The following is a 25,236-nucleotide window of genomic DNA, read 5'->3' as shown; positions in this document are numbered from 1 at the left end:
GAGAAGTGAGGAAGGCAGGAGGGTTGGTAAGGTTCCTTCCAGCCCCAAGCATTGTCCCGCAGACTTCTGACACCTCTGCATCCAGCATCCAGCCAGAAAAAAACAGTGAGGTTAGATTAGATTCCTGTTAGATTCCCATACTTCTGGAATTTCTCCACCTGGTGCCTATTGCTTTCTAGATGAAGCCAATGTAATAGCATTTCTTGCTAACACAATCCTAGAGGACTCTTCCTCCTCCCGTGGCTCAGTTGCAGCTGCCACCTGTACCAGACTACACTATCCGAGCCCTCTCCCTCCTTGAAGAAGCTGCCAATAGCAATACCATAAAATCAGCAAATACCTCTGTGCCAGAGAATAAATTTAAGTCTGTTGAAACACATTTTTGTGTGACTTAATCTATTTTTAAGCCCAGGACTCCCACTAACGCTATATATTAAGCCTCCTTGCTGTCTCCAGAATGTATTTCATTGAGTGGCTGGCATCTGGCATTAGCCATTCAGGAAAAACTCAGAGTAAGCAACTGTAGCTGTTTTAGGTCAGCACTTAAAGCGCAGGAGCTGCTGGTATCAGCAAGAGGAGAGCTTGAATTCTGATAGGTCACAGAGCTTTCTCTACAACCTGAGCACCAGGACTACAGGGTAACCTCTTACCGCATCTGCAGGGCTCACTGCACAGCAGCAGAGGGAAAACCACCAGCGTTACTCACACTGGGCAGTTACCAGCTTAGCAGAGAAGCTGGAAATATTTTGCAAGACCTAGGGAAAAATAGCTTTTCTCCCCCATGCTGAGCTGCCTGCAGGTTCCCTTTCAAAGCCGCATCATGCAGCAACATGGAGAAGAGGCATCTGATTTAAAGCCAAATGCCTTCCACTGACAAAAAAAAAGTGAGGTTTCTAAACACAAAAAATTCTGAATTAATTCATTATTTTGAGCAGTGTGGGAGAGGATTAGAGGAGATGTGTGTTCCCTTATTACTGTTTGAACCACTTCAGTCTCGTGTCCATGCATGGAAGTTACAGTATCTTATCACACTGATCGGTATCGTATCATACAGATCATTTTGTCCTTGTCTGAACTGAGCAAATTGAAAATAAGCCAGGGGAAGCAAAGCCACTGCTCAGATTCACGCTGTTTGGGTATAAAACATGAGAGGGAAATCATTTGCATGATGATCAAAAGCACACTTGTGGTTTAGGTGAGCTGTTTTGCCCTAACCACCAGCAACAGCCTGATGGGTGGGACTGGGATAAGGCAGAGGAGGTTTGCAGCAAGGTATCCCTTGCCCATAGCTCATCAGTGCAGGTCTCTCCCTCCTAATTCAAAGGGAAGGGCACCCCCAGCCTTGCTGGAGAGTAAAAATAGCTCAGCAGTCAGCAAAGTTGAAGCCTGCATCTCTGTGGCTGCCGCTGCCTTTGGGAGCTGAAGGAAGAGGTTTCTGACAATCCTGTGTCAACAAAGCACCATCTAGTGGTTATGGCACCGGGGCCTCCCCGCTTGCGAGAGGCTGTGCTGCTGCCAAGCTTTGGCCAGCTCACTGCAGCGAGATGCTGAAACACAGCTCTAGGGCCCATGCCACCCCTGTGTCCAGGGAAGCTGAGCCCTTGGAGGGGGGCTTCGCAGGCCCACAGGTTTCTTTGGTGTAAAAGTTATTGTTTCTTGCCTTGTCTCTTGGTCTTGTTGTCTTGCAGTCCCTTTCTTCTGCCTGTGCTTGCTGCACAGAGGGAGGCAAGCTAAGTGGCAAGTCATGTACAGCTGGGTACAGGCAGGTTTGGGAGGGAGGGAAGGCTGCTACTGCACTGCCAGGCACAGTCTGCGATCAGGTAACACAGGGAAGGAACACCTTGCGGTGTACCAGTGCATGTGGCTGAGCCAAAGCTTGACTCTGCTGTGTCCAAAGTCCTGCATTACAATCTCAGCCTGGGTTGCCCCAGCCTCACTATTTTTTTGGTGAAAAGATTCAGCAGAACTGGGATCTGCAGCCTTGACTCGACCCTTTGCCCAGCATAGGGAGAGAGGGCAGCTTGGGGTAGGCACCCCAGTTCATAGAATCATAGAACAGTTTGGGTTGGAAGGGATCTTCAGAGGTCATGTAGTCCACCCCTCTGCAATGAGCAGGGACATCTTCACTAGCTACTGTTCTCTCACTGTTGGGGCTTTCTTATCTGATGCAGGGCTGAGACCCGTGCTAGGGGATGGGAATCCAGCTGCCCCAGGCCTGCCTTGTACTCAACCCACCTCAGCAACACTTGCTCCTGCCTGAGGACATGATTAGGGTCCAGATCTCCTGCTCAGTGACACAGATGAGCTGAGCCAAGGCAAACAGAGAGAGCCAGTGCCTTGACCCTTAACTCACCCTAACCTCATTCTTGGAGCAAAGCAAACTACCAGGTCCCAGTTACCGGCAAAATTGGGTTCCAGGGAGCCAGAGGATTTCCCAAATCCCAGGCACCCATTTGGCCGGTCATCCCAGGTTGTCACTCTCATGCCACTCTGCTCTAGTGTGAGAGCCCTGCTGGAGCTCTGGGCCCTGAGCAGAAAGGGCACACTGCTGTTCCTCAGGGATCGGTGCATGGGTCACATCTTTCCTTGCACATTGGTTGGTGTTTAAACCTTAGCATTTTCCACAAAGTACCAGCCCTAAAAGCCTGCCAAGTGCTGAGCCTATCAGATTATCAAAAACTGCTCATAAACGCCTACCCCAGTGGCAGGGATTTAGACCGCGCATGCTTCATCTTTTCTTGCCCCTCAGCTAGGTTCCAGGGACAGCAGTTGGCAGCTTCAGCGATGTGGCTGTAGATGGAAGGTGCCTCAGAAGTTCTTCAAAGCAATTTGTTAGAAAGTGGTGTGTCCCCTCCAGACGTGGGCATCATGTCACACCCCCAGGCTTGCAGTGCCCGTGCCTTTGGCGTTTGCAAAGCCTGACATTGTCCCTGTCTTCAGGTGTGACAACTGGGAGGAAGTCTTTTATTTGCTTTCTGTGTGGTTGGTAGCTGAAACTTTGAAGCTGGTTAGCAAGTGATGGATGATGACATCTGACAGGCAAAGCTGGTGGGAGTCAGATGCATTTCTCTGGCAGGACAGAGATATCCTGTGCTGCAAGTGATTTCTTTACATGCCAAAGGAGGAAAAGAAAGCAGGATTAAAGGACTCACTGGAATCCTGCTTACGTAATTAAAAAACTAGGAATCCTGACTTCCAATAAAGAAACTTCATAAATATCTGAGTTTATGTTGGAGCATGAAGTAGTTTGTCAGCATCAAAAATGTGGCTGTCAGCATGAAGGAGTTCTGTTCTTCCTGGCAAGGACTGAAGCTGCTAACACTGCATCCTAGACCATTGTGAACTAAAAGAACAAGCAGTTAGTTCCAACCTGGTTCTTTATCTGCATTAAGTGTTTCACTCCAGCCTGTAGCAGGCCTGGTAGATATCAATGTTTGATTTTCAAAACCATTCATGCTGCTGTCGACCTTCAGTTGTTCCCTTCCATTCCAAGCCCACTGTTGGCTTTACCATGTGAAATAACCATTTGGGTGAGAAATTCCCCTGGTCCTGACTCCAGAACTGTTTTGTCACATATCCTGTAGCTTTGGGCTTTATCTGATAGGCTTTGAGGCAGTGCCTTATCAAAGGCTCATAGGAAGCACAGGTACAGTGCTGTAAATTGTGTTTCTGCTGGCAGTGGTTGTTACAGAACCACCTTCAAGGGACATAGGAGCCTTTTAGTAAGCTCTGCCCAATCATACATCTGATTTGAGTTGTTATACTTGTCAGAAAGCTGCATCTGTAAACCCTGGTTGTGGTGTGGGGGCTGTCCTGTCAGAGGCTGCCTCAGTCTCTTTGGGTAATGCATGGAGACCCTTGCTAATGGTGGCTCAAAAAGCAGGTGCATAGACAGACATGAGCATCTTTGCTCAGTGGCAGCAAGAACGCACAGGTTTGGATTGAGCATTAGGAGATTCCTTGCAGGAGGGTGTCACACTCTAGGACAGGTCTCTGGAGGGCTGGTGGATCTCTGTCTTGAAGGTTTTCAGGATCTGGTTGGACTAAGCCAGGCCTGACTCAAGGGTTGGCAGCAGTCCTGCTGCGAGCAGGAGGTGGGACTGGGGACCCTTTCAACACTCTGCTGTCATTCTCTGATTGTTCTCATGTTTCTTGCAGGAAGAAGAAGGTGAGGATGCAGATATCTCTTCTGGTCCCTCAGTCATTAGCCACAAGATGCCTTCTGGCCAAGCCTTTCATCACTTTGCTCCTCGTTACTCTGAGATAGGCTGCGCTGGGATGCAGATGAGAGATGCTCATGAAGAAAACCCAGAAAGCATCCTTGATGAACATGTACAGCGTGTGATGAAAACACCAGGCTGCCAGTCTCCAGGACCTGGACGCCACTCTCCTAAGCCACGGTCCCCAGAAAGCGGCCACTTAGGAAAACTGTCAGGGACACTAGGAACAATTCCTCCAGGGCATGGCAAGCACGCAACAAAACCAGGAATGAAACTGGATGCATCTAACTTATACCACCATAAACACGTCTACCATCACATCCATCACCACAGCATGATGAAACCAAAAGAGCAGATCGAGGCTGAGGCCACGCAGCGAGTGCAGAACAGCTTTGCTTGGAATGTAGATTCACATAACTATGCAACAAAGACACAAAACTACACTGAAAACTTGGGCATGGGCCCTGTCCCCATGGACTCTTTAGGCTACAGGTGAGTCAAGCAACACCCAACAGGAATCCCAGAGCTGTGGCTTCTCTAGGGAAGCTCTTTCATAAATAGCTGTAGCATGTCAGTGAAACAGTGTCTGAACCACATGTTGTTGTGAAAGCCTATGCTGAGACATAGTTTGAGGGCCTCCCCCTGCTCTTCCCCTTCAGAAATTGATGTGTTCCCAGTAATCCTTATAGATCCCAGTAGTCCTCATAGACCCCTTTTTATCTCTCTGATCTGGTGCTGAAAGACACCTCTTCCTGGGGTTTTTAATGGTCTTGGTTGTAAAGTAGGTTTTCTGCTCCTTAAAGCAGTGGAGGTGCTTAGAAATTACAGATGCTGGTCTACTTCCCCATGCATCAGGAGTTTCTAAGTATAGGGCTGTGTCTCAGGGTCTGGGTAAGAGGCTGATCTCATAAGGTGTTATGAGAGGACAAAAAAGCCCTCCGTATTGCAGGTCCTAAACCATTCACCAGAAGGGCTCCTTTCTCTTCCTAGCAAAGTGATGGATGCTGTGGTACTGCCGTGGTGTCCTGTCCCAAGGAGATGCTCTCTGGGTTAGGGGACCCTCTACCCAGAAAAGACATCTTGCTGCCTATGGGCTTTTGTCCACTTTCTCGTGGCCACTTGAATTTCTCCATCCCCTCTATGCTGAGGTGAAAGAGCAAAACTCCTCTGCCTTGGCAGGTTCAGCTAGGCCTGTTACTGGATGACTGCAAAGGTGAGAGTGGGCTGCCTGGGCTAAGGGATGGAGATGGAGCAACCCCAGGAGAGAGCTGTGCCGGTTCCCCAAGGCCATGGGTTTGGAGTGTTGGTTTGCAGTGTACCAGGGGTGGGATACCTAGTGAAGGAGGGTGGTTGGGTTTGCAGTGGGCAGGACCAGCTTTCCAGGCGGAGTGCAGAGGCAGCCCAAGCTCCAGGGAGAGAGAAGCATTTAAATCTGCCCTGTTTCTATGGGAAAAAGTTTATTTCAACAGAGCATGAGCATGGTCATGCTGGGTCAACCCAAAGCCCTATCCTAGACAGAGAGCTTGTCTCTAGCATCGACTACAGCATGTATTTAAGGGAGTTATAGGAGGGCACATTCAGAGCTGTCCTTCCTCTGGCACAAGCTCCCAGTTCATGACAGTCCCTGGGTTAGGAACTTCACAGGACAAGAGGTTGCAGCAAAGTTTGGTCTTGCTTGGCAACCAGCAGTCTCTTGCAGTGGCTCGTTTCGCTCCTTGTTGACCTTGGCTCCTGGTTGACTCCAGCCAAGCTGCTGTCCCTTCAGTCCATGGCTGCTGTGTCTGTGATTGATTAGAACCTGCAGAAAAAGGGGATTTTTTGTTTGGACTGAACCTGCTGCTGGAGGATTTCATTTGATACCCACTAGTCCTTGAGTGGGGAGAAGAGAGAAGTTGTCAGTTCATCCTGCCTTTGTAGATCTTCAGCAACCCCTCCCCAGGGTTTTCCCCTGAAAATCAGCAAAGCTGTCTGAAGGCCTGGGACTCCTCTCTGGTGTTAAGATTATTTTTCCTGTGTGTGTTAGTGAGCTTGCGGAAACAGAGGTAAGGAAGTCCTATGGAGTACAGCAAGTGGATTATTACAATAGTGGGGGTCCTATGAAACTACAGGCTGTGACAAGGACAGGCCAGCATGCATGAGTTCCACGTGGCCTTGTGAGCATGGGGCAGCTCAGCTGGGCACATGGGGTTTCTGTAGGAGCCTCTGCTGTAGCCATAAGCATAGCCAAAGTGTTGGCTATTGCCTGGCATCCGTCTGGCTGCAGTGTTTGAGGTGTCTGGGCTTCCCAGTGCATGAGAGGCCACAGAAGGCAGCCCACCCTGCTAGGATGTGATCTTCCACCATGATGAGAAGCCGTGATTCAATTTGGAGTGAGAAGCAAATGCTGGGCATGGCAAGTCAGCAGTTTGGGGTATCAGTGAACTTGTGGGGTGATTGGAAAGGTCCAGGTTTGAAGCAGTGGTTTGGCGTGGAGAAGCAGCAACAGATTGCAGCACCAGGATGAACCTCCTGCTCTGAGTAAAGAGCTGGAGGTTTAACACAGCCCTTCTTGTGGCAGGAGATCTTGCCATGTTGCCGCGGTTCCTTTGGCCTAAGGAGAAGCTCCCTTTCCTTGCAGGTGGCTGGACAGAGAAGTTTGTGGTGCCTAGGTCTAGCCAGTCTTGCTCTTGGGCTCACAGTTGGGTTTTGAGCTATGGTAGCTCCAGGGGGCTCTGGAAGGCAGACAGGGCCACATCTGCACTGCAGGAGCACCAGACCCTGGCAGGGCTGAATGTGTCTGGAGACAGACGTGTCCATCCTCTGCCATGGTCTGCAGTGGTTTGGCTTAGGCAAAGCGCTAATGTCTCAAGCTTTGTTCTTGCAGTGGGAAAGCAAGTCTGCTCTCAAAAAGAAATGTTAAGAAGACCGATTCAGGGAAAAGTGATGGTGCCAACTATGAGATGCCAGGATCTCCTGAAGACGTGGAGAGAAACCAGAAGATCCTTCAGTGGATCATAGAAGGAGAGAAGGAGATCAGCAGGCATAAGAAAACAAACCATGGGTAAGGGCGGGCAGAGCGAGGGGTCTTCATGCTATGGTATTGCATCTGCTGCACAAAGCATGGGTGTCTAGGTTGACCAGCACTCTGCCATGTTCCTGGAGATCTCAGGAAGACAAGAATCCACCAGGCACAAGGGTTTAGACCCTCTGGAGACTGAGGATTGCTTAGGGGCTATTAGGTCTGTTTTTTTCTGAAGGATAACTTGAGGCCATGGCAGAAGATTGCAGCCCCAGGGAATCTCACGAATTATCTCTGTGATTCCAAGGTGGATAATATGGCATGCAGGATTTTCACCTGTTTGTAAATACCTGTTACTCCTGCAGGGTGCTGATAGAAATGTAGGAACCTGATGCACTTTAGCCATTGGTCCTGAGTAAGTAGTTTAGCACAGTTCAGGGTTGCCCAGCATTTTGGCTTGCTGGGAGCATCCTCTGGGGTGGCCTCACTTGCCTAGAGTGAAGCCAAGGATGTGGCTGTCTCCGGAATCTCTCTGTAGTCAAACACAACTCCAATGGGCACTGATCTTTAATCACAGTCTGGTCAGTCTGGCAAAACACAGCACTTGCTGGGTGTTGACAAGAGGGATCCGGGGTCTTGTCCCCTCTGGAACCTCTGTGCTGGTGGCTGAGTGGTCAAACTGCTGGTGGTTTCTTCTCTTGCTTGATGATAGAGGTCAGGATGAGCTGCACTGCAGGCAGCTGGGGATGAGTGCCAGGGCCATAGGCAGTGCCAGGCCACAGTGAAGTAAGGCAGCAGGTTCTGCTGCTGGAGCTGGGGAAGGACAAGCACATCTCTGCAATATCCCCTTCTCTGGATGCTGACCAGCAGGTCATGGAGAGGCTCCCAGCCTGGCAACATCAGCAGCACGTAGAAAGGCATCTTCTGGGGGAATGTCACAAATGGTGGAGCTGCCTTTTGCTGGTTTTATTTTTATGTACTGTGGACTTGATGAGAGCCCTTAAACAGATCTGTGGGCTTTGTGTCAGGATTGGGTTGCTCACCCTGATGTCTCAGGACTTGCTCTCCTGAAATCTTCTCTAGAGGTGGATGGTGCTCCCCTTTCCTTCAGAAGCCATTCTGTAAGGAGCTTCCCAGGGGTGCCTATGTCCAGATACAAAAGCATTAGGTCTGTTTAGGAGTGACTGTGTACCTGTGCAAAGCATCTTGTTGATTCATGTAAAACCTTTGTGTTTGTGTGCAGCTCTTCTGGTGCTAAGAAGCAGCTGTCCCATGATATGGTCCGATCCCTCTCCATTGAGCGACCTGTTGCAGTGCATCCATGGGTCAGTGCCCAGCTACGAAACGTCGTCCAGCCTTCTCACCCCTTCATCCAAGATCCCACCATGCCACCCAATCCAGCCCCCAACCCTCTCACCCAGCTGGAAGAAGCTCGCAGGAGATTAGAGGAGGAAGAGAAAAGGGCTGGAAAACTCCCCCTTAAACAAAGGTAGGGTCTAATTGTGCATGGTAGGGAAGGGGGAAACTGCTCTGAAGGTGGCAGCTGAAGGAGAAGTCCACATCCTCTGCTGTGGTCTCCAGCTCCCAGCACCATCTGGGTCAGAGAAGTTTGCATCAGTCCCTCTGACATCGTGGTGCAAATGCCAAAACCCACCTTGAGGGCCTGGGTTTGTGGTTTGTGGATGGAGAGGCTGGAAATGCTCCTGGCAGAGTGGGGAAGGGGCTACTGAGAACTTGAACAGCTGAGCAGGGGGAGTGTGCCTAGAAGGGGCACGGTGTGGGAGATCTCTCTTCCCAGTGTTTGCTGACTCTCCACTCATTCACACTCAGGTGATGATTTCAGAGGTTGGTGCAGGAGCAGGATTTAGCAGAATGCAGCAGATTTTAGTGCAGAAGAGGAATATTTATTTGCTCTTTATCTGCATCTCCTGCAGACTTCCGGCAAAAGCTGCTCATGTCACCTGGATGAGAGCAGTGCACAGTAGTCCTGCTGCTGCAGCACTGACTCACTGCATGGCTGTACCCAAGTCACTGCATCTTTCTGTGACTCAGCTTAATGCCTGTTGCAGAGCTAATTCTCCTGCTCCTGTGTTCATCTTTCAGGGAATGTTATTTGCAAGGCACACAGCTCTCAGATGAAAAGCCTTTGGGAAGTGCTAGATAATTACTGTTAACAGCTAAAAGCACTTTGTCCATTAAAAACCTTTCACAGTTTTATAGCTGTCTTCTGAAAACCTGAAACTGTAGTCTGGCTCTTAGAAACACAAGTGCAACTTTAAAAAAGCTCTTCTAATTGCTGAGCTCAAGTTATTTTTGCTTGCAGTGACCATGTAGCAGACTTCTGCATATTGATGTCACAACATTGATTGAAAGCCAGGTAAAATTAGAGGGCTCTCCCAGGTCAGGTTAAGCCGAGTTTATTTGATCTACCTTTCAGTTGGTGTAATTGGATCAGGTTTATTACTAGGGTTGTTTATAGTTGTACTAAATTCATGCACCTTCCCCAGAAATATCTAGATGCAGGTACACACTTTGGAAACAATGACCTGGGTTATATGCATGTGCAGTTAATACTCTCATAGTAGTCTGGCATGTGTGGTAAGCATAGCTTTTGTAGAAACCCCACGGCATTGTGGTAAAGGCCATGCAGACCAGTGGGAGAACAGGCTGAGCAGTTCCAGTGCTGGGCTGCTCTGCTTACACTGCCTCTCCATGAGGTCTGGCTCTTCTCCTGATGGTGCAGGGATCCCCCTAACCTGCTCCGTGTATGGAAAACCAAGGAGCCATGTTTGCCAGCAGGGAATTGTTCATGAAAGGCAGATGTGCCCGTGCCCAGAAGCAAGCAAGAATGGATGCAATGGTGACCAGGGAGCCAAAGATTTGTGGATGTTGAAATCTCTCTGCTGGATTTTGGCAGGATTGGGTGCTCCAGCCAAAGGAAGCTTGAGCTGGCAGCTTTTTAGAAGGCTGCTGCCATGGTTAGCACAGGAGTCTGCCTGAAAATAGACCCCGTCGTTCTTCTGAGAGCAAAGGAGAAACGGAGAGCAGAGCTCGTGTGAAAACAGTTTATTTCAGTTGGGAGCTTTGAAGAGCTCTGGGAAGTTGGAACCAGTGTCCCAGGTTTGCCAGCAGCCTTGGGGAAGCACAGTGCCAGTGGCAGGAGATGTGGAGGTGTGCCCGGAGGTATCCTTGAGGCACCAGCTTGAGCTGGCTGTGGGAAGAGAGCGCACCATGCCAGCTTGGTATGGCCAGGCTGAGCTTTCCAGCAGTTACCTATGTGTCCTCTGACAGAGCCCTCACCGGCAGTGGCCTTCTCCAGCTCACTGCCCACTGCCCTCTGCCCTGGCTGGAGTGCCAGCAACCCCTCTCTCACCCCAGCACTGCCCCACTAGAGATAAAGGAGACACCCGTAGTGCCTGTACTGGGAATCATAGATATTCTTCCATAAATAACACTTCTTTTGCAGAAAAAGCCTTTCTCTCCCTGTTCCATAGCAAATGGGGAGAATATTGGAGTGAACCAGGTGCCTCACCTCTGTGTGGCAGCAAGGTTGGATTGGTGCTGTAGCACAGACTTAGTTTCCCTGTCATGGCACCACTGGATTATGTGGCTCAGAAACCAGGACTGAAATGCAGATGCAGTGAGTCAGATGGGTGCTGCTGGGTCCTTAATGGGTAATATTTTATGCCTGTGACAAATGCAGCAAAGGGAGATGATCCCAGAAGGGGCAGGGGGGTGATCCCTGGCTATGTTTCTGGGTCACACTGCCACCCTAGAAATGGGTGCAGGTGGAAGCTTTAATGAGGCAGGGCTCAGAGACAGTCTGGTGGCCTGTCTGGGTAAGCCGTGGTCTCAGGAGATGTCTTAGTGATGACAGAAGTGGAGACAGTTGTGTTGTCTCATCCTCCTGAGAGGAGCTGTTGGAAAATTCCATTTTCAGTGATTCTGGATTCCTCAGCCCTGCTTCAGCCTGCTAGGGGTTACAGCACTGCTGGATAGGAGCAATTGATGTCACCTACATCGATTTGTGCAAAGCATTTGACACTGTCCCACATGACATCCTTTTTTCCAAACTGCAGAAACATGGATTTGATGGATGAACCATAAGGAATTGGCTGGATGGTCACACTCAAAGAGTTGTGGTCAGTGGCTCCATTTCTAAGTATAGATACAACCAGTGATGAGTGGCGTTCCTCAGGGTCAGTACTGGGACCAGTGCTGTTTAACATCTTTGTCAGCGACATGGACAGTGAGATTGAGCTCCACCTCAGCAAGTTTGGCAATGACACCAAGCTGTGTGGTGCTGGAGGGAAGGAATGGGATCCAAAGGGACCTTGAAGCTTGAGAGGTGGGACTGTACAAACCTCATGAAGTTCAACAAAGCCAAGTGCAAGGTCTTGCACTTGGCTCTGCGCAGTCGCAAGCACAAACACAGGCAGCCCTGAGGAGGAGCTGGGGTTGTTGATAGACAAGAAACTCAACATGACCCAGCAGTGTGCACTTGCAGCCCAGAAAGCCAACCAGAGGAGGCCACAAAGATGCTGCAAGGGCTGCTGCTGAGAGAGCTGGGCTTGTTCAGCCTGGAGAAAAGGCTCTGGGGAGACCTTAGTGCAGCTTCCACTGCCTAAAAGGGCTGACAAGAAAGCTGGTGCGGGACTTTCGACAAGGGCACGTAGTGACAGGACAACCGGAATGGCTTTAAACTGGCAGAGGGGAGATTTAGATTAGGTATCAGGAAGTATTCTTTCTTGTGAGGATGCTGAGGTGCTGGCACAGGGTGCCCAGAGAAGCTGTGGGTGCCCCATCCCTGGCAGTGTTCAAGGCCAGGTTGGACACAAGGGCTTGGAGCAACCTGCTCTAGTGCAAGGTGTCCCTGCCTGTGGCAGGGGCTGGAACTGGATGATCTCTAAGGCCGCTTCCAACCCAAACTGTGATGTGTGGCATAGTAGGGACATCCAAAAGCCATGGGGGTTGTTTTACCTCTAGCTCTGTGAAGCAGTGCAGAGTTTCTGCTCTGGAGCATCATTTCAGGCATCATTTTGGGACACATCTCTGCTCTGGAAAGAGGTGAGCACTGGAGCTGGGCTGCGTATGTTCAGAAACAGCCTTTCAGGGATGAATTACATGGCAGGAGGAGGAGGAGGAAGAAAGAGGCTTCCAGCCACTGGCACCATCCCACTCTTACTGCTTCTGTGCAGAGCTCAAGGGTGTCTTCTCCACTTCCCCAGGCAAAGGAGAATGGCAGCCCTGGAACCAGCTTTGCTGCCTGCACAGGGTGTGAAGCTGTGTCCCCACGTCCCCAGGCACACAGCAGCTCTCTCTTAGTCATGACTTGTTTCTAGCAGGATTAAGGGAAGCTTAGGGACTTTGAGGTTTTCCAAACCCCTTCAATTAACTTCTGGCTCGCAGGGTTCACAGAATTTGCCTGAATTTATGACCCATTTTTCCTTTAAATGGCTCATTTTATTTTATTTTTTTCCCAAGGATGACTCAATTCCTTCATATTTTTCTAGCTAAAGGGCATCCTGTGCTTTGATATGGGGATGGGAGAGGCTCTGAGAGCAACGCTGGCACCAGGAGTGGACCCTTGCCTCTCAGGATGCTACATCTTCTCCCAAGGTCCCCCAGGCAGAACAGGCAGCAAGAAGGTTGTTCAGTTGAACATTAGACCTCTCATGCCTATAGAAAGAGGTGTGAAGATTGTGTTTAGTCTTGGTTTGCAATGCTTGTGTTTATGTGGCCATACCATTAAATAGGTGCTCTGCCCATGAGCCAGTGTTTAAAGGTTAAGGTCAGAGTCATTTCCAAAGCTGCAATTACCTCATGTGCTTGGCAAATTCTGGTTTTTACAGCAACTTTCCAGCCATGTAAATACAAAATCGTCCTTTTTATCCAGCGTGCTTTTAAAACCATTTCTTAAAGCTGCCAAATTTGTTTTATGTGACATTGAAAGGGAAGGCTGCATCTGGCTGAGACCACACATGCCAACTTACCAGTTTGTGTATTCTGCTTCAGTGTTTGTGCAGCATTTACAGCACCCCAGATGAAAAGCTCTACAGAAGGACAAAGTACCCTGAGTTTTATTACAGCTTTCGTCTGCACTGAAAATGGGCTTAGGACGGGGCTGATGCTTTTGCTCCAGTGATGGCACCACGTACCAAAACACCAGTGTGTGGGCTGAAAGCAGAGAGCAGGGTCTGGAGAACACTGCAGGTTGGAAGTCATCGAGGTTTTAGGGATGGCAGCAGCCTTGCTACGCTGTGCAAATGGGAGCAGCAAAGCCTCCAGGGCATGCCCCACTGGAATCTGTCCCCTCCAAACTCCATCTCCCATGGGAGAGGTGCCATTGGGAGCAGGAGCAGTGCTGTCTCCACAGCCCTGCGGATGTAGGTCAGCAGAAAGCCATGCTGAGCTATTTGGCCATGGCAGCAGTAATCCCAAGCAGTCTGAGCAGTGTTTGCATTATCATCCCCAAGCATGCTTCCAGCCTTTCCTGCTCAGTGCACGCCAGGAGCATGCTGATGGTGACTTGGGTCTGCTGCCATGGGCCTGGGATGCTTTGTCTTGTGTGGAGCTTACTGATGAATTTCTCAGACCAGCAGTGCTTTGGGAAGCAAAGCAAAAAGCATGTAGGTGGGCTTGTTCAGTGTGAAGGGGCCAAGCTAGAACGTCAGTGAGCTGCACCCACCTTGTAACTGTGGTCTGCCCCTACCCAGCCTTTCCAACAAGTGCCTTTTCCTCCTTCACCAGCCTTGGTGTACATATGTGTGCCAAGAGAGCTGGTGATGGGAGCAAAGGATGTATTGTGGTTCCTCCAGCCAAATCTGTCACTTCCAGTGGGATCTGATCTGCACTGCTCTCCTGGGCAGCCCCGTACCCAGATGAGCACCCACATTGGTGGTGCTGAGCACTGTGGGCTCATACTCAGCAGGTCTCTTGTGTTCGTACACGCCAGGTTGAAGCCCCAGAAGAGACCAGGCAGTGGCGCGTCCCAGCCATGCGAGAACATCGTGGTTGCCTACTACTTCTGCGGAGAGCCCATCCCCTACCGCACCTTTGTCAAGGGGCGCGTGGTGACACTGGGACAGTTCAAGGAGCTGCTGACCAAGAAAGGGAACTACAGGTAAGGGCTGCTCCCCGTGTGTGCTGTGGTGCCGCAGACCATCAGTGACCCCTGGCAGATGCCAGGTTGCCCCAGCCAAAGTGAAGCAGCACAGTGGAGGAGAGCTCTAGCAGGGCATGCTGTGATGGGGATGTGGCAGCATGGCCAAGGCACCTTGGCTGTTTTAAGAGGCAGGTTTCAGGGACAAGGGGAGATTGGGTTTTGTAGCAAAAGCATCTTGTATCACGGTTTGCACCTTCAGCAGAAGCTGCTGAGCTGCCCTGTGAGGTCCTGGGCTGGTGAGGAGCAGCATCAGTCAGTGCTCAGTGATGCTGTGGGGAACACTCTGACTCCCAGAGCTGGTTTGGCTCCTCCCAAAGTTTCTTCCAGTGAGAATAAGAAGGTTGGGTCTTGTGAGAATCCCAAAGCAGCCAAGCATGGGGGCAAGTAACTCAAGAGTTCTCCCTTCCAAGTAGGAGCTGCCGTGGAAAAGCATGCCTAGCAACCCTTCACCAGCTCCACTGCCTCATCCATTGCTTTAGAGAGAGCTGTGAATGGGCTTGGATTCATGGCTGGAGCTGCAGAATGTGCTAGCATGGATTCTGACCATGCTTTTTTAGCTCACTGCAGGGGCAGAAGTGTGGTCCAGGTTGCCTCTCCACCTGGGGGAGCTGCTCCCCGTGCACCACATGGGTTTTTCCTCTCTCCCTCATGTTTGTGTTTTTCAGGTATTACTTTAAGAAGGTGAGTGACGAGTTTGACTGTGGTGTGGTCTTCGAGGAGGTGCGGGAGGATGACACCATCCTGCCCATCTTTGAAGAGAAGATCATCGGGAAGGTGGAAAAGATCGACTAGGTTCCAGGGCTGCCGAGGCATGAGGACGGGACTGTGAAGGACTCTGGGACCGGAGGAGAAGGCCTGGGGCAGATGCTGGTGGTGCCATTGCCATGGGCACCGGGTGGAAAGCGGCAGCCTGCACCGGCACGGACCTGGCCAAGCTCTGGGTTGCTGGTGGACACCGTTTCACCCCTCAAACCTGCCAGTGGGAGCCTGGGCTCCCTCTCCATACCGAATATAAGTGTAATGTAGCATTGTACAGTGCATTAGAAAGTGTAACATGACCTTGTTTACTAAAGCTGCATATTTTTGATATATTGTAATAAAAGGAAAATACTTCCAATGTCACAGTGCTCTTATGTAAATGTAAAGCGTACAGGTACTGCAGAGCTTGCCCAAAGTGGACAGCCACCCATCAGACTCCGTCTGCTCCTCGCTTTCACAGCACCCTGCCCTGGCCCGCAGCGTGGATGGCACAGCCCTGCTCCGGAGGGGCTGCAGTCCCAGCTCACCTCGGAACACCACTGAGCCACATGGGCCGAGTCAGTCTCTGCCCTCTCTGGCAGTCTCAGCTGCTGCACATGGTAGGGTGGTTTTTGTCCTCCTGAGCTTTCTTGTGACTGAGTAAATCCTGAGGGACAGAAGGGTCAGTGCCAGCTCTCGGGGCTGGCCTGGCAGGCTGGGTGCTGGCATCCCAAAGCCCATGTGCTCATCCCCCCAACAGTGTGCCCCCGGAGAAGGGTTTTCTGTAGCCCCTGATGCTGAGCTACAGCTCTGGACAGGGGACTCTTCTTAGGAGAAACATAGGGGATGGAACTGATTAGACACTAAAGTTGAGGACAAGAAATGTCTTTTTAGAGTCCTGCATCTTGTTGGCTGCTGTGAGAGCAGAGGGGTGATTGATGCCAGTCTGTGGGGCTCCTGTAGAGCCAGGGCACCCAGTGGGGCAGCCAGCAGCACCCTGGAAGCCTCCTGGGCTTACTCAGATGCAAGAAAGCTGAGGGCTGCCCTGGTGCTCCCACCACCCTGCCCTTGGCCCTGCCCTGCTCCAGCACAGCCACAGCTCTGTGCCAGCTCCTTTGAGACCAGCCCTTTTGAAACCAGGGCAGCTCCCAAAGCTTCCACATTGACACTTGCCCTGCCCAACACTGCTCCTGGCATTGGAGCTGCTGGGGACCCTGTAGCATAGCGCCAGGATGCAACTCAGCCTGTTGTATATGTCACCGAGTGCCTTTAAAACACAGTTCTGTGACTTGCCTATACTCTACTTGAAGTCCAGCAAAATCCACAATCGTTTTCAGCCCAGGAACAGTGTTATGAGGGGGTTCCCTCCCTGGTTTTTTGAGTTCTGATGACTGTGTCTGGTGAGGTTGTGAACATGCCCGGGATTTCCATCTCCCCCTTTTTTCTCGGGGGGTCCCCTGTAAATATGTACAGTGGCTGTGCAGCCCCATTCTCCTCTACATTCTCATGTGCTGACTTGTACAATGATCTTTTCAAAGGTACTTGGATAAAGTGAATAAAACCCCATGTCCCACCGCCTGCTGCTTTCTTCCTTCCCTGTGGAACAGACACCGTGGCCCCCAGCACCCAGCTGGGACAGCCAGAGGATGGAGCAGGATGGCAAAGGGCCTGGGCACATGATGGAGCTGGGGCAGGGATGGGTTCCATGGGGGGGTGGCAGGGCAGGTACCGGCCCCAGGGAACCAATGTGATTCCCACTGGAACAGCCCAGGGTCAGGCAGCAGCAAGCCCATGGGAGAGGGGATGGTGATGGCCCTTGAGGGGATGCTGGGGGATACCAGGGGTTGCGAGCCAGGCTGGAGAGAAGCACATGGAACCCCACGTTGTGCTGGTGCACGACTGTGGAGCCCAGGCCTGGGGTGGGAGAGCTGCCTGTGAGCTACAAAACAGGGGTTCCACCGGTCCCCATCACCCGCACCCTGGCAGCCCAGCAGGAGGGAGACCGCCCTGTCACAGCTGGGTTTCCTGCAGCCCTGCATACCCTGTGCCATCACAGGGCTGCCAGGACAAGTGCTGCTGCACCACATGGGGCTGTGCCAGCTCAGCACCCCCGGAGCCACAGGGCCCCTTGCTGTACCCTCTGCCCATCGTCAGCCCTGCCCTGTCCTCAAGACATGAGTGCTCCCTAGGACTTGCTCCCACGGTGCTGCGGAGCTGCAGACACAGACCAGAGCCCAAATGGTTTCCAGGTCGTTTATAGCACGCACTGGAGTGGGACAGGGCTCACAGCTCATCCCGGGATGCGCTCTGCTCCTTGCTGCCTGTGCCGTTCTTGGGGGTCCTGGGCACCTGGAGAAGGCAGCAGTGAGCTATGGGCAGACAGCCCCTGCCTGTCCCCATCCCCATCCTGCAGGATCTGCTCCCCACTCCACAGAGGCTGGGAGCACCCTAGGAGGGTGGGAAGACCCCACTCACCACAGGTGGCTCCTCGGGCAGCATCCCCCCATTTTCCAGGAACTTGGAGAAGGTCTCCACATCACGGGAGCCCTTGAACTCAACCATCTGCAGGCACGGGGTGGAAAGATGGACAATTAGTGACCCCATCGCCTGGGTTCTGGCACAGCACCCTCGGGTGCCATCACCCACCTTCCTGCCCGGCCCTGCAGGGAAGTAGTGGAGGGTGGGGAAGCCAGTAATGGTGATATTCTCCATCTCGTTGGCCGTGGCATCCAACTCGGCAATGATGATGTCCTCATGGTCCTTGTAGAGCTCCCCCAGCTCCTCCCAGGCGGCTGCCATCTCCTGGCAGTGGGAGCACCACGGCGCATCTGTGGGGCGGGCGCAGTGCCAGGGACCAGGCAGGGACACGGCTCTGCGGGGTCAGGCTGAGGGGGCTGAGCTGGGGCTGGGGCTGCAGCAGGGGGGCTGAGCCCAGGGGCTTGTGGGGGTTCTGGCACTTACAGAACTTGACAAAGACATTCTTGGTCTCATCAAACGCCACTTGCTCAAAGGTCTGACCCACCAGCACCTTAACAGCCCTGGTGTCCCAGTCCTCGGGGGGCTCTGCGCTCAGCAGGTGGGGCTGTGGGGACGGTCGGGACAGGCACAGCCTGGGCTGAGCGATGCCAGGGCCCCACGGGCAGCCAGGGATGCTCCTGTGCATCGGATTGCTGCGTCCCCTCTGCCACCAGCCCAGCTTTGTGTGTCCCACATCAGTGATCCCCTGCCTCCTTCCCCATAACACCCCCCAGATCCTCAGGCCCCCCAGATCCTCAGGCCTGGCAACACAAGTTGTGTTCACCATCAGGCTTTGGAGCTACCAGCACCCCTGGTGCTGGCTGGCGCAGTGCCGCATCCCTCACCTTCACTTTGCCATCCAGCACAGCCTGGATGAAGGTGCTTATGGCTGTGTCTGAGAAGGAATCCTGCTCCATGCGGTACTTGCGGTTGTTCTTCATCTTGACTAGGCGCATGGTGGGGGCATCAGCAGGGGTCATGCCAAAGAAGTTCAGGACTTTGGCACCATCCCCAGCCACATCCACCACCACGAAGAGCACCTGGGAGATGGGTAGGTGACATGAGGCTGGTGTCACCCATGGCTGTGGGTCCCCCCCATGGGACCCACTCACCTTGCCCCGGAAGGCACCAGCAGCCGCCTGGAAGCCATCCCGCAGTGCCAGCTGTGCCGATGATGACTTGTTGAGGAAGAGCAGCATGTGGTGAGGGATCTTGGCACTGAAGATCTGGTCAGAGGTCTATGGAGTACAAGGAGGGTGAGGGCAGGGCCCTGGCTCCCGCAGGGATGGGTGCAGGGAAGGGCTGTACCTCGCTGGTGAACTCCATCACCAGCTTCAGGCTGTGGGCACGGAGCAGCTGGGTGAGCTCAGCTGCATCCAGCCCCTGTGCTGGGTCCACGGGGAAGTCCATCCGTCCATCATCGAACTGATGGGGCAGAGCACGGTGAGGGCTATGGTGGGAAGGATGTGCCCACAGCCCCTGCACTCCCTCCTCACCTTCTTGAAGAGGCAGATGGTGTCTGCTGACAGCCCATACGCCTGGAAGAGCTCGGCCGCCTCAGCCACACCAAATGGCACATCCACCATCTCCATGGCCACCTCGTAGAACGTCTGTGCTGCCTTACCCCTCAGGTCCTGCGCAGCCCCCCATGAGCAGCCATGGCCACAGGCACAGCCCCAGTCCAGCCCTCACCCACCCCAGCCCACCTTGAAGAAGCCGACGACCACCAGCTCCTGGGAGCTGATGAAGGTGCTGGCGGTGTCAGTGTCTTGCAGCAGCGTGGCGCTGGGGCCGGCCCGACGCTGCATCCAGTGCACGATGCCCTTCATGTCCATGCGGCCTGCCAGGGGGGCCGTCACCCCGGCCACCCTCACCGGGCTGCCCCCCCGGCCATGCCATCAGCCCCCAGCCACCCGCCTGCCATCATCCCACACCATCACCTGCTCACCATCACCACCCTGCAGTCCCCGTCAGGACACTGACATCCATCTCACTATCACCCACTGCCACCCATCCTTGCACACCCATCACAGCATCCCCACAATGGTGCCGTGGCCACAGCCCTACCAGTGTAGTCGATGGGGTGGGTGCGGTTGCCATCACGGAAGAGCTTGAGCGTGGGGTAGGAGGTGATTCCAAACTCCTTGGCCAGAGCTGTCTGTGCCATGGCATCCACCTTGCCCAACCGCGCCGGGCTGGACTCGTTTCTCAGCGCCTCTGCTGCCTGGGTGTAGGCAGGGGCCAGCCGCTGGCAGTGCCCACACCAGGGCGCGTCTGTGGGCAAGGGCTGGTGGTTGGTCCCCAGGGGGGGCTCAGCAGGTTCCCAGGACATATAAAAGCTGTGTGAGCACGTTTGGCTCTAGCCTGTGCCCCTGCCCATGTCCCCTGCTCCAGAGCACATGTCCCACACCCCAACCGTGTGCCTGTGCCCTCTGTCCCATTCCCATTACACATCCCCTGCCCCATGCCTCTGCCTGTGTCACTGCTCCATGTCCCTGTCCCCATGCCATGCCCCACACCCTGTCCTGTTACATCCATGCCTTGTGCCCCTGCCCACATCCCCATCCTGTGCCTCTTTCTGCACCACATCCATGTCTGGTTCTGCCCATACCCCTGCCCACAGTGGGGCACTTACAGAACTCCACCAACAGCAGCCGGTGCTCACTCAGGGCACGGGCAAAGTTGTGTTCGTGCAGCACCAGGACACCATCCTCCTCCCCGAGCTCGTCTGAGAGCATTTCATCCTCCTCCACCACCATTTCCCCATCCTTCTCCTCGCCCCTCAACACTGGTCCCAGCCAGGCCAGCACCAGCAGCCAAACCAGCCGGGCCCCGCCGCCCCGCATGGTGCCCTCACCAAAGCTGGTGCCCGGGGAGGGGAGGGCACAGATAAGGGCCCGGGGCGGGTGGTGCCGGTGCCCTGGAGCTCGTGTCCCTCCGCTACTGGCTGCCCGGCGCTGCCGATAAGGCAACGGGACCAGGTGGCCGTTTTCCAGCCACGCATCCCTGCAGCAGGACCCGGCCCTGCCTGCGGGACAGGGACGGGGAACAGGCAGAGCCGGTGGGAGCGCAGACACACCAGTAAGAGACCAGTCTGTGGGGTTTAATGGCGATGGAAGAGCGCAGCCTCCGGCCAGGCGCTGCCGCGGCAGGGTCGCGGCCCAGCCCCGGCGATGGGGACCGGGGGTTAAATAAAAACAGCAATTAAAAAGAACTTTGGTTGCGAAGACCGCGACCGCGAGCGCCTGCTGCCCATGGACCCCCCGACCCCACACAGCGGCGGTGCCGGAGCGGGGTCCCCAGGGCTGGCAGGCACCGCGTCCCCGAGCTGGCGGGGGGGGGGAACCGGGGTGTGGACGGGGGGTTCAGTCCTCCCAGGCCTTCCTTATGCAGAGGCCCCACTCCCAGGACAGATGCTCCATCTTGTCGTCGTCGGTGACGAGGGAGCGGACCCGGTAGGAGCCCCGCGCCAGCCAGCCCCGCGGCGCCTCCTCCGCCGGCGTCACCACCTCGTACTCCTCGGCCCGCGGCGCGTAGCTGCCCACCATGAAGACATCGCGGTCCACTGGGAGAGAAGGGGACAGGAGGGAGGAATGAGCGGGGCCAGAGTGGCATGAGCCGCCCTCCAGCCCCCCAACCCCACTCACCGGGCCGGCCCCGGCGGTAGGTGAGGTGCAGGCACCGCAGCCCGCAGACGATCTCCCTGTTGACCTGCGAGCACAAGGCAGGGGTGCCATGGGTGTTGCTCCACAGCACAGCACACCCACTGCTGCCCTGGACCCCTGGCCTGGGTGGGGTGCACCCCCCACTAAAGCCCCATCCTGATCCCCCCTACCCCAGGATCCAGCCTCTTGGTCAGTATTGGGCATAGGGCAGCATATCAAGGGTGGCAGGGACCCCACCCTGAGATGGGAGGGACACCCCTCCCAATGAGACCTCCAGGGACCACTGGGAAAGGCAGGGACCCACATGGATAGAACCCCTGAGAGAAGCAGGCACACTGGGGTGTCAGTGATGGGGACAGCAAGGATGCCCGGGGGGGCGGGGGACCCCAGAGGGGTACAGACTTTCAGGGTGAGGGGTGGGAGCCAGACACCCGAAGGGCACAGAGACCCTGGGGGTCAGGGATGCCAGGACAGCTGGGACCCTTGGGTGCAGAAGGGACCATGTGCAGCAGGGACATGTGGGAAAAGGACCCATGGGGAGCAGAGATCCCATGGGAGAGGGACCCCAGCATGTGAGGGCAGCAGGGCTGTGCCCAACCTGTGCGCACAGGGCACTAGGAGCCCACCTCACCTTGAAGGACACCTTCACCCTGTAGTCCACCCCTTCCTTCAACACAAAGGCTCGGCCACGCAGCACCTCCAGGTCTCCTGTGCAGGGAAATGGCCCATTCAGCCTGGTCCCCCTTCCTCTTCCTCCTCCTCCCATGTGTGCCCATTGCTCACCTGTCAGGTCCATGGTGATGGGCCCTGGCGCCTGCTCACACATCAGGGTGAGCTTCGTCACCTGCACATTGGGCACGCTGGCATCTAGGGATAAGCAGCAGAGTGTAGCACTTACCCACCCGTGCCCAGCACATTGCCATCAGCACCTCTGCTCCCACACAACCAGGGGGCTGCCCGTGTCCCCCCGTAACAGCATGAAGGGCCACAGTGTCCATGGTGGAGTGTTAGGAGCCAGCAAGTGCTGGACAGCCCAGGCAGGGTGCAGGAGACTGGGAACATCTCAGCCTGGCCCCAACAGTGGCATCAGCACCTTTGGGGTAAGAGCACATTTCAAGGGCCCAGACACAGGTATCTGCTGGGGTATGGTGCTCCTTGGCTCAGGAGCAGGCCAGAGCAATGGGAAGAGGCAGTATGTGCAGATAAAGGCATCCCTTAGCACAGGCACTGGTCTAATTCACCCTTCCTGCACTTCCTAGCCTGCACACACCCCCCAGCTTGCACACATGCTGTTGTACACACCTCATGCACCCCACTGGTTTGCACACACCTCACCAGCTTGCACACACCATCCCCCCAGCTCTCATGCACCCATCAGGCAGCATGGCAAGGTGCTGAGCCCATGGACCCCACAGACATCTGTGGGGAGCACCCACAGACACTGAGAGCAGCACCAGGCTGTGGTAGCTGCTATGGGTGCCATGGGGAGTGAAGAGCACCATGTAGGCACTGACAGCCGTGCCATCCCAGCCTCCTGCGGCTGCTCGCTCCATCTCCGTCATCCCAATGAATTTCCTGGTCCTTGTAACCGTTCCTATGGAAACTGCGGTGGTGATCCCGTAACCAAGGCAACCGGGGTCCCCGGGCATCATTACCCTGTCTGCAGGGGGATGCCGGGGTCTCTGTGCAGGTGGGGGGCACAGGCAGCACCCATGGGTGATGCCAACCCTCCCTGCTGGGGATGCCCCATGGGCGCTGGGGATGCCTGAGCATCCTGCATGCGCTGAGGCTGCATCAGCCAGCAGAGGTGCCATGGTGCCAGGGTGCCCAGCCCCGGGGGCAGCCCCCAGCCTTACCCACGGCCACGGGGATGGTACCCAGCAGCGCCTGCTTGTACTTCCGCAGGCTCTCGTCCCCCGGGTCCAGCTCCTGGATCTCCCGCAGGCTCTTCTTCTCCGGCGTCTTGTACGCCAGGGCCACGTCGGCATCCTCCTCCTCCTCCAGCGATAGCGTCACCCCCTCCTTGTCAGCCATGATGTCTGCGGGGGACAGGCAGTGGCAGTCCCACCGCCCCGGGGACACCCCAGGGACACCCTGGGGACCCCCCACCCCCTGATAAACAGGCAGTGGTGGGCAGGGGGCAGCTGAGCTGGGTACACTGTGGATGGATGCACGCAACCCTTGTGGGGCAGCCGCATTGTCCCCCTGCTCAGGGCCATGGGGATGCTGCCAGGCTCCGTGTCCCCAGGGCCTGGTGGCACAGCTGAGACCAGAGGTGTTGCCGCCGGCTGCATTTCCGCATGGTCATGGAGCAGGACGTGCTTGTGCCTACGTGGTATGCACAGTGCTGGGGGTGCCTGCAGACGACCGCGGCCCGCGGGTGCCCTTCATACCTCATCAACCAGAGGTCCTTGTCACCCCCTGCAACCTCGCTGGGCAGCCACCAGCCTCATCTCCCACCCCAAACCCAAACCATCAGCGGTTGTGGAGAATAAAGCCAGCTCTAAGGGTAACAATGCCTGCAGTGGGTGCCAGGCTGCTGGGGGGCACAAGGGTGGGGGATGTCCCCAAGCCTGACGCTGCCCTGCCTGCTGCATCGCCCTCCACACCCTGTGACTACCAGCACTGAGCCCCACAGAACGCCTGGAAACCCCATCCCTGGGGACACAGCCTGGGGCCGGGAGGACTGCGCTCAGGCGCCGGGCCCCGGTCCCGCTGTGCATGTGCCCGGGGCAGCGGCAGTGAGCGGGGCACGGAGTGATGGCCCCGCTGCGCCTCTGGGTCCCCAGCGAGAGCCCCTGCACCTCGGCTGTCACGGCAGCGTGCGGCACCGGCCGCGTTGTCTCCCACTCGGGGATGCCCCCGCCCCGTGGCTCGCTCAGCCCCGCAGGGGTGGCCGAACGGTGTGGTGGGTGCCGGGTGCCAAAGGCCGGGATGCGGGGGAGCCCCCCCCCCGCCCGTACGGGGTGCTCCGGTCCCTCCGGGCCTGGGGTGATGCTCTCATGAACACAGCGGGTGCCCGGGGCGATGCTCACCCGCTGCGGACCCGGGGCGATGCTCCCCCCCTCCGCCGCCGCCCCCGGGGCACCCGGGCGATGCCCTCCCGCTGCGGGGCCGCATCACCAGGCCCGTCGCCGCTCACCTCGGTAGCATAGCGCCAGCCAGAGCAGCTCCAGCAGCTGCCCGCCGGCCTCGCACACATCCAGCCCGAGCATGGCCGGGCCGGGCCGGGGCCAGCGCCCCCGGGGGCCGGGCGGGGCGGCCGCTGCCGGGGCCCGGGGCGCGGCTCTGCCGGTGTCGGCGGCTCCGCCGGGGCCCGCTGCCGCCGCCGCGCTCCGCGTTCCGGCCGCTCCCGCTGCGCTCCCGCTGAGCTCCCGCTGCGCTGCCCGGCGCGGCCCGGCGGGGCGGCGGCGGCGGCTCCCGCAGACGCGGCGGCTCCGCTGCCCGCCCCCGTCCGCCCCCGCCCCTCGGCGCCGGGCGGCTCCAGCCCCGCCGCTCATGGGCGGCGAGACTGCAGTGAGCTCATCCGCCGTGTGCAGCGCCGCGCAGACCCTGCCCCGCTGCCCGCACCCTGCCCCGCTGCCCGTACCCAGGCCCACTGCCGCCGTGCACAAACCCTGCCCGCACCGACACCCACTACCCGCACCCTGTCTGCACCCAGGCCCATTGCCTGCAACCAGCCCCACGGCCCGTAACCAGCCCCACTGCCCACATCCTGTCCGCATCTTGCCCCACTGCCTGCAACCAGCCCCACTGCCCGCCTTGCACAAACCCTGCCCAAACCCAGGCTCACTGCCCGCACCCTGTCTGCACCCAGCCCCACTAACCGCACCCAGCCCCACTGACCGCATCTAGTCCCACTGACCATACCCAGCCCACTGTCTGCGCTCAGACCCACCGCCTGTACCCAGACCCACTGCTCACATCCTGACT

The 25,236-nt window shown here is 55.7% G+C and overlaps 3 protein-coding genes across 6 annotated transcripts in view; 1 reads left to right on the top strand and 2 right to left on the bottom strand.

Moving 5' to 3' along the window:
- The window catches only part of AXIN1 (axin 1), a 70,490-nt gene extending 54,985 nt beyond the window's left edge, over window positions 1–15,505 (top strand). For 2 of the 3 annotated variants that reach the window (XM_034065286.1, XM_034065285.1), the window contains exons 6-10: window positions 4,159–4,712; window positions 7,084–7,260; window positions 8,462–8,707; window positions 14,174–14,341; window positions 15,049–15,505. In XM_034065286.1, coding sequence (XP_033921177.1) covers window positions 4,159–4,712; window positions 7,084–7,260; window positions 8,462–8,707; window positions 14,174–14,341; window positions 15,049–15,175 — 1,272 coding nt within the window. In that variant the 3' untranslated portion in view covers window positions 15,176–15,505. The remainder of the gene's footprint in view (window positions 1–4,158; window positions 4,713–7,083; window positions 7,261–8,461; window positions 8,708–14,173; window positions 14,342–15,048) is intronic. The other variant, XM_034065287.1, reaches the window with a different exon arrangement.
- Window positions 15,506–17,404: 1,899 nt separating this feature from the next.
- On the bottom strand, window positions 17,405–20,484 carry PDIA2 (protein disulfide isomerase family A member 2). The gene is made up of 11 exons (XM_005152732.2): window positions 20,274–20,484; window positions 19,706–19,912; window positions 19,345–19,478; window positions 19,135–19,272; window positions 18,947–19,063; window positions 18,751–18,876; window positions 18,484–18,678; window positions 18,083–18,203; window positions 17,768–17,949; window positions 17,597–17,683; window positions 17,405–17,470 (listed from the first exon to the last, which is right to left on the bottom strand). The coding sequence occupies exons 1-11, from the start codon at window positions 20,482–20,484 to the stop codon at window positions 17,405–17,407; spliced, it is 1,584 nt and encodes a 527-aa protein (XP_005152789.2).
- Window positions 20,485–20,720: 236 nt separating this feature from the next.
- On the bottom strand, window positions 20,721–24,758 carry ARHGDIG (Rho GDP dissociation inhibitor gamma). Of its 2 annotated transcripts, XM_034065803.1 has the most exons (6): window positions 24,446–24,758; window positions 23,160–23,342; window positions 22,087–22,170; window positions 21,935–22,011; window positions 21,286–21,349; window positions 20,726–21,203 (listed from the first exon to the last, which is right to left on the bottom strand). In XM_034065803.1, the coding sequence occupies exons 1-6, from the start codon at window positions 24,516–24,518 to the stop codon at window positions 21,004–21,006; spliced, it is 681 nt and encodes a 226-aa protein (XP_033921694.1). In that variant the 5' UTR covers window positions 24,519–24,758; the 3' UTR covers window positions 20,726–21,003. The 2 variants fall into 2 exon arrangements, with proteins under 2 accessions (XP_033921693.1, XP_033921694.1); XM_034065802.1 differs by having other exon boundaries at window positions 20,721–21,203; window positions 21,935–22,170; window positions 24,446–24,576.
- Between the last annotated feature and the right edge of the window lie 478 nt (window positions 24,759–25,236).

The sequence above is a fragment of the Melopsittacus undulatus genome, chromosome 8 (genome assembly GCF_012275295.1).
Source record: "Melopsittacus undulatus isolate bMelUnd1 chromosome 8, bMelUnd1.mat.Z, whole genome shotgun sequence".
NCBI classification, from domain to species: domain Eukaryota; kingdom Metazoa; phylum Chordata; class Aves; order Psittaciformes; family Psittaculidae; genus Melopsittacus; species Melopsittacus undulatus.
This window is presented reverse-complemented; position numbering and strand designations above follow the sequence as displayed.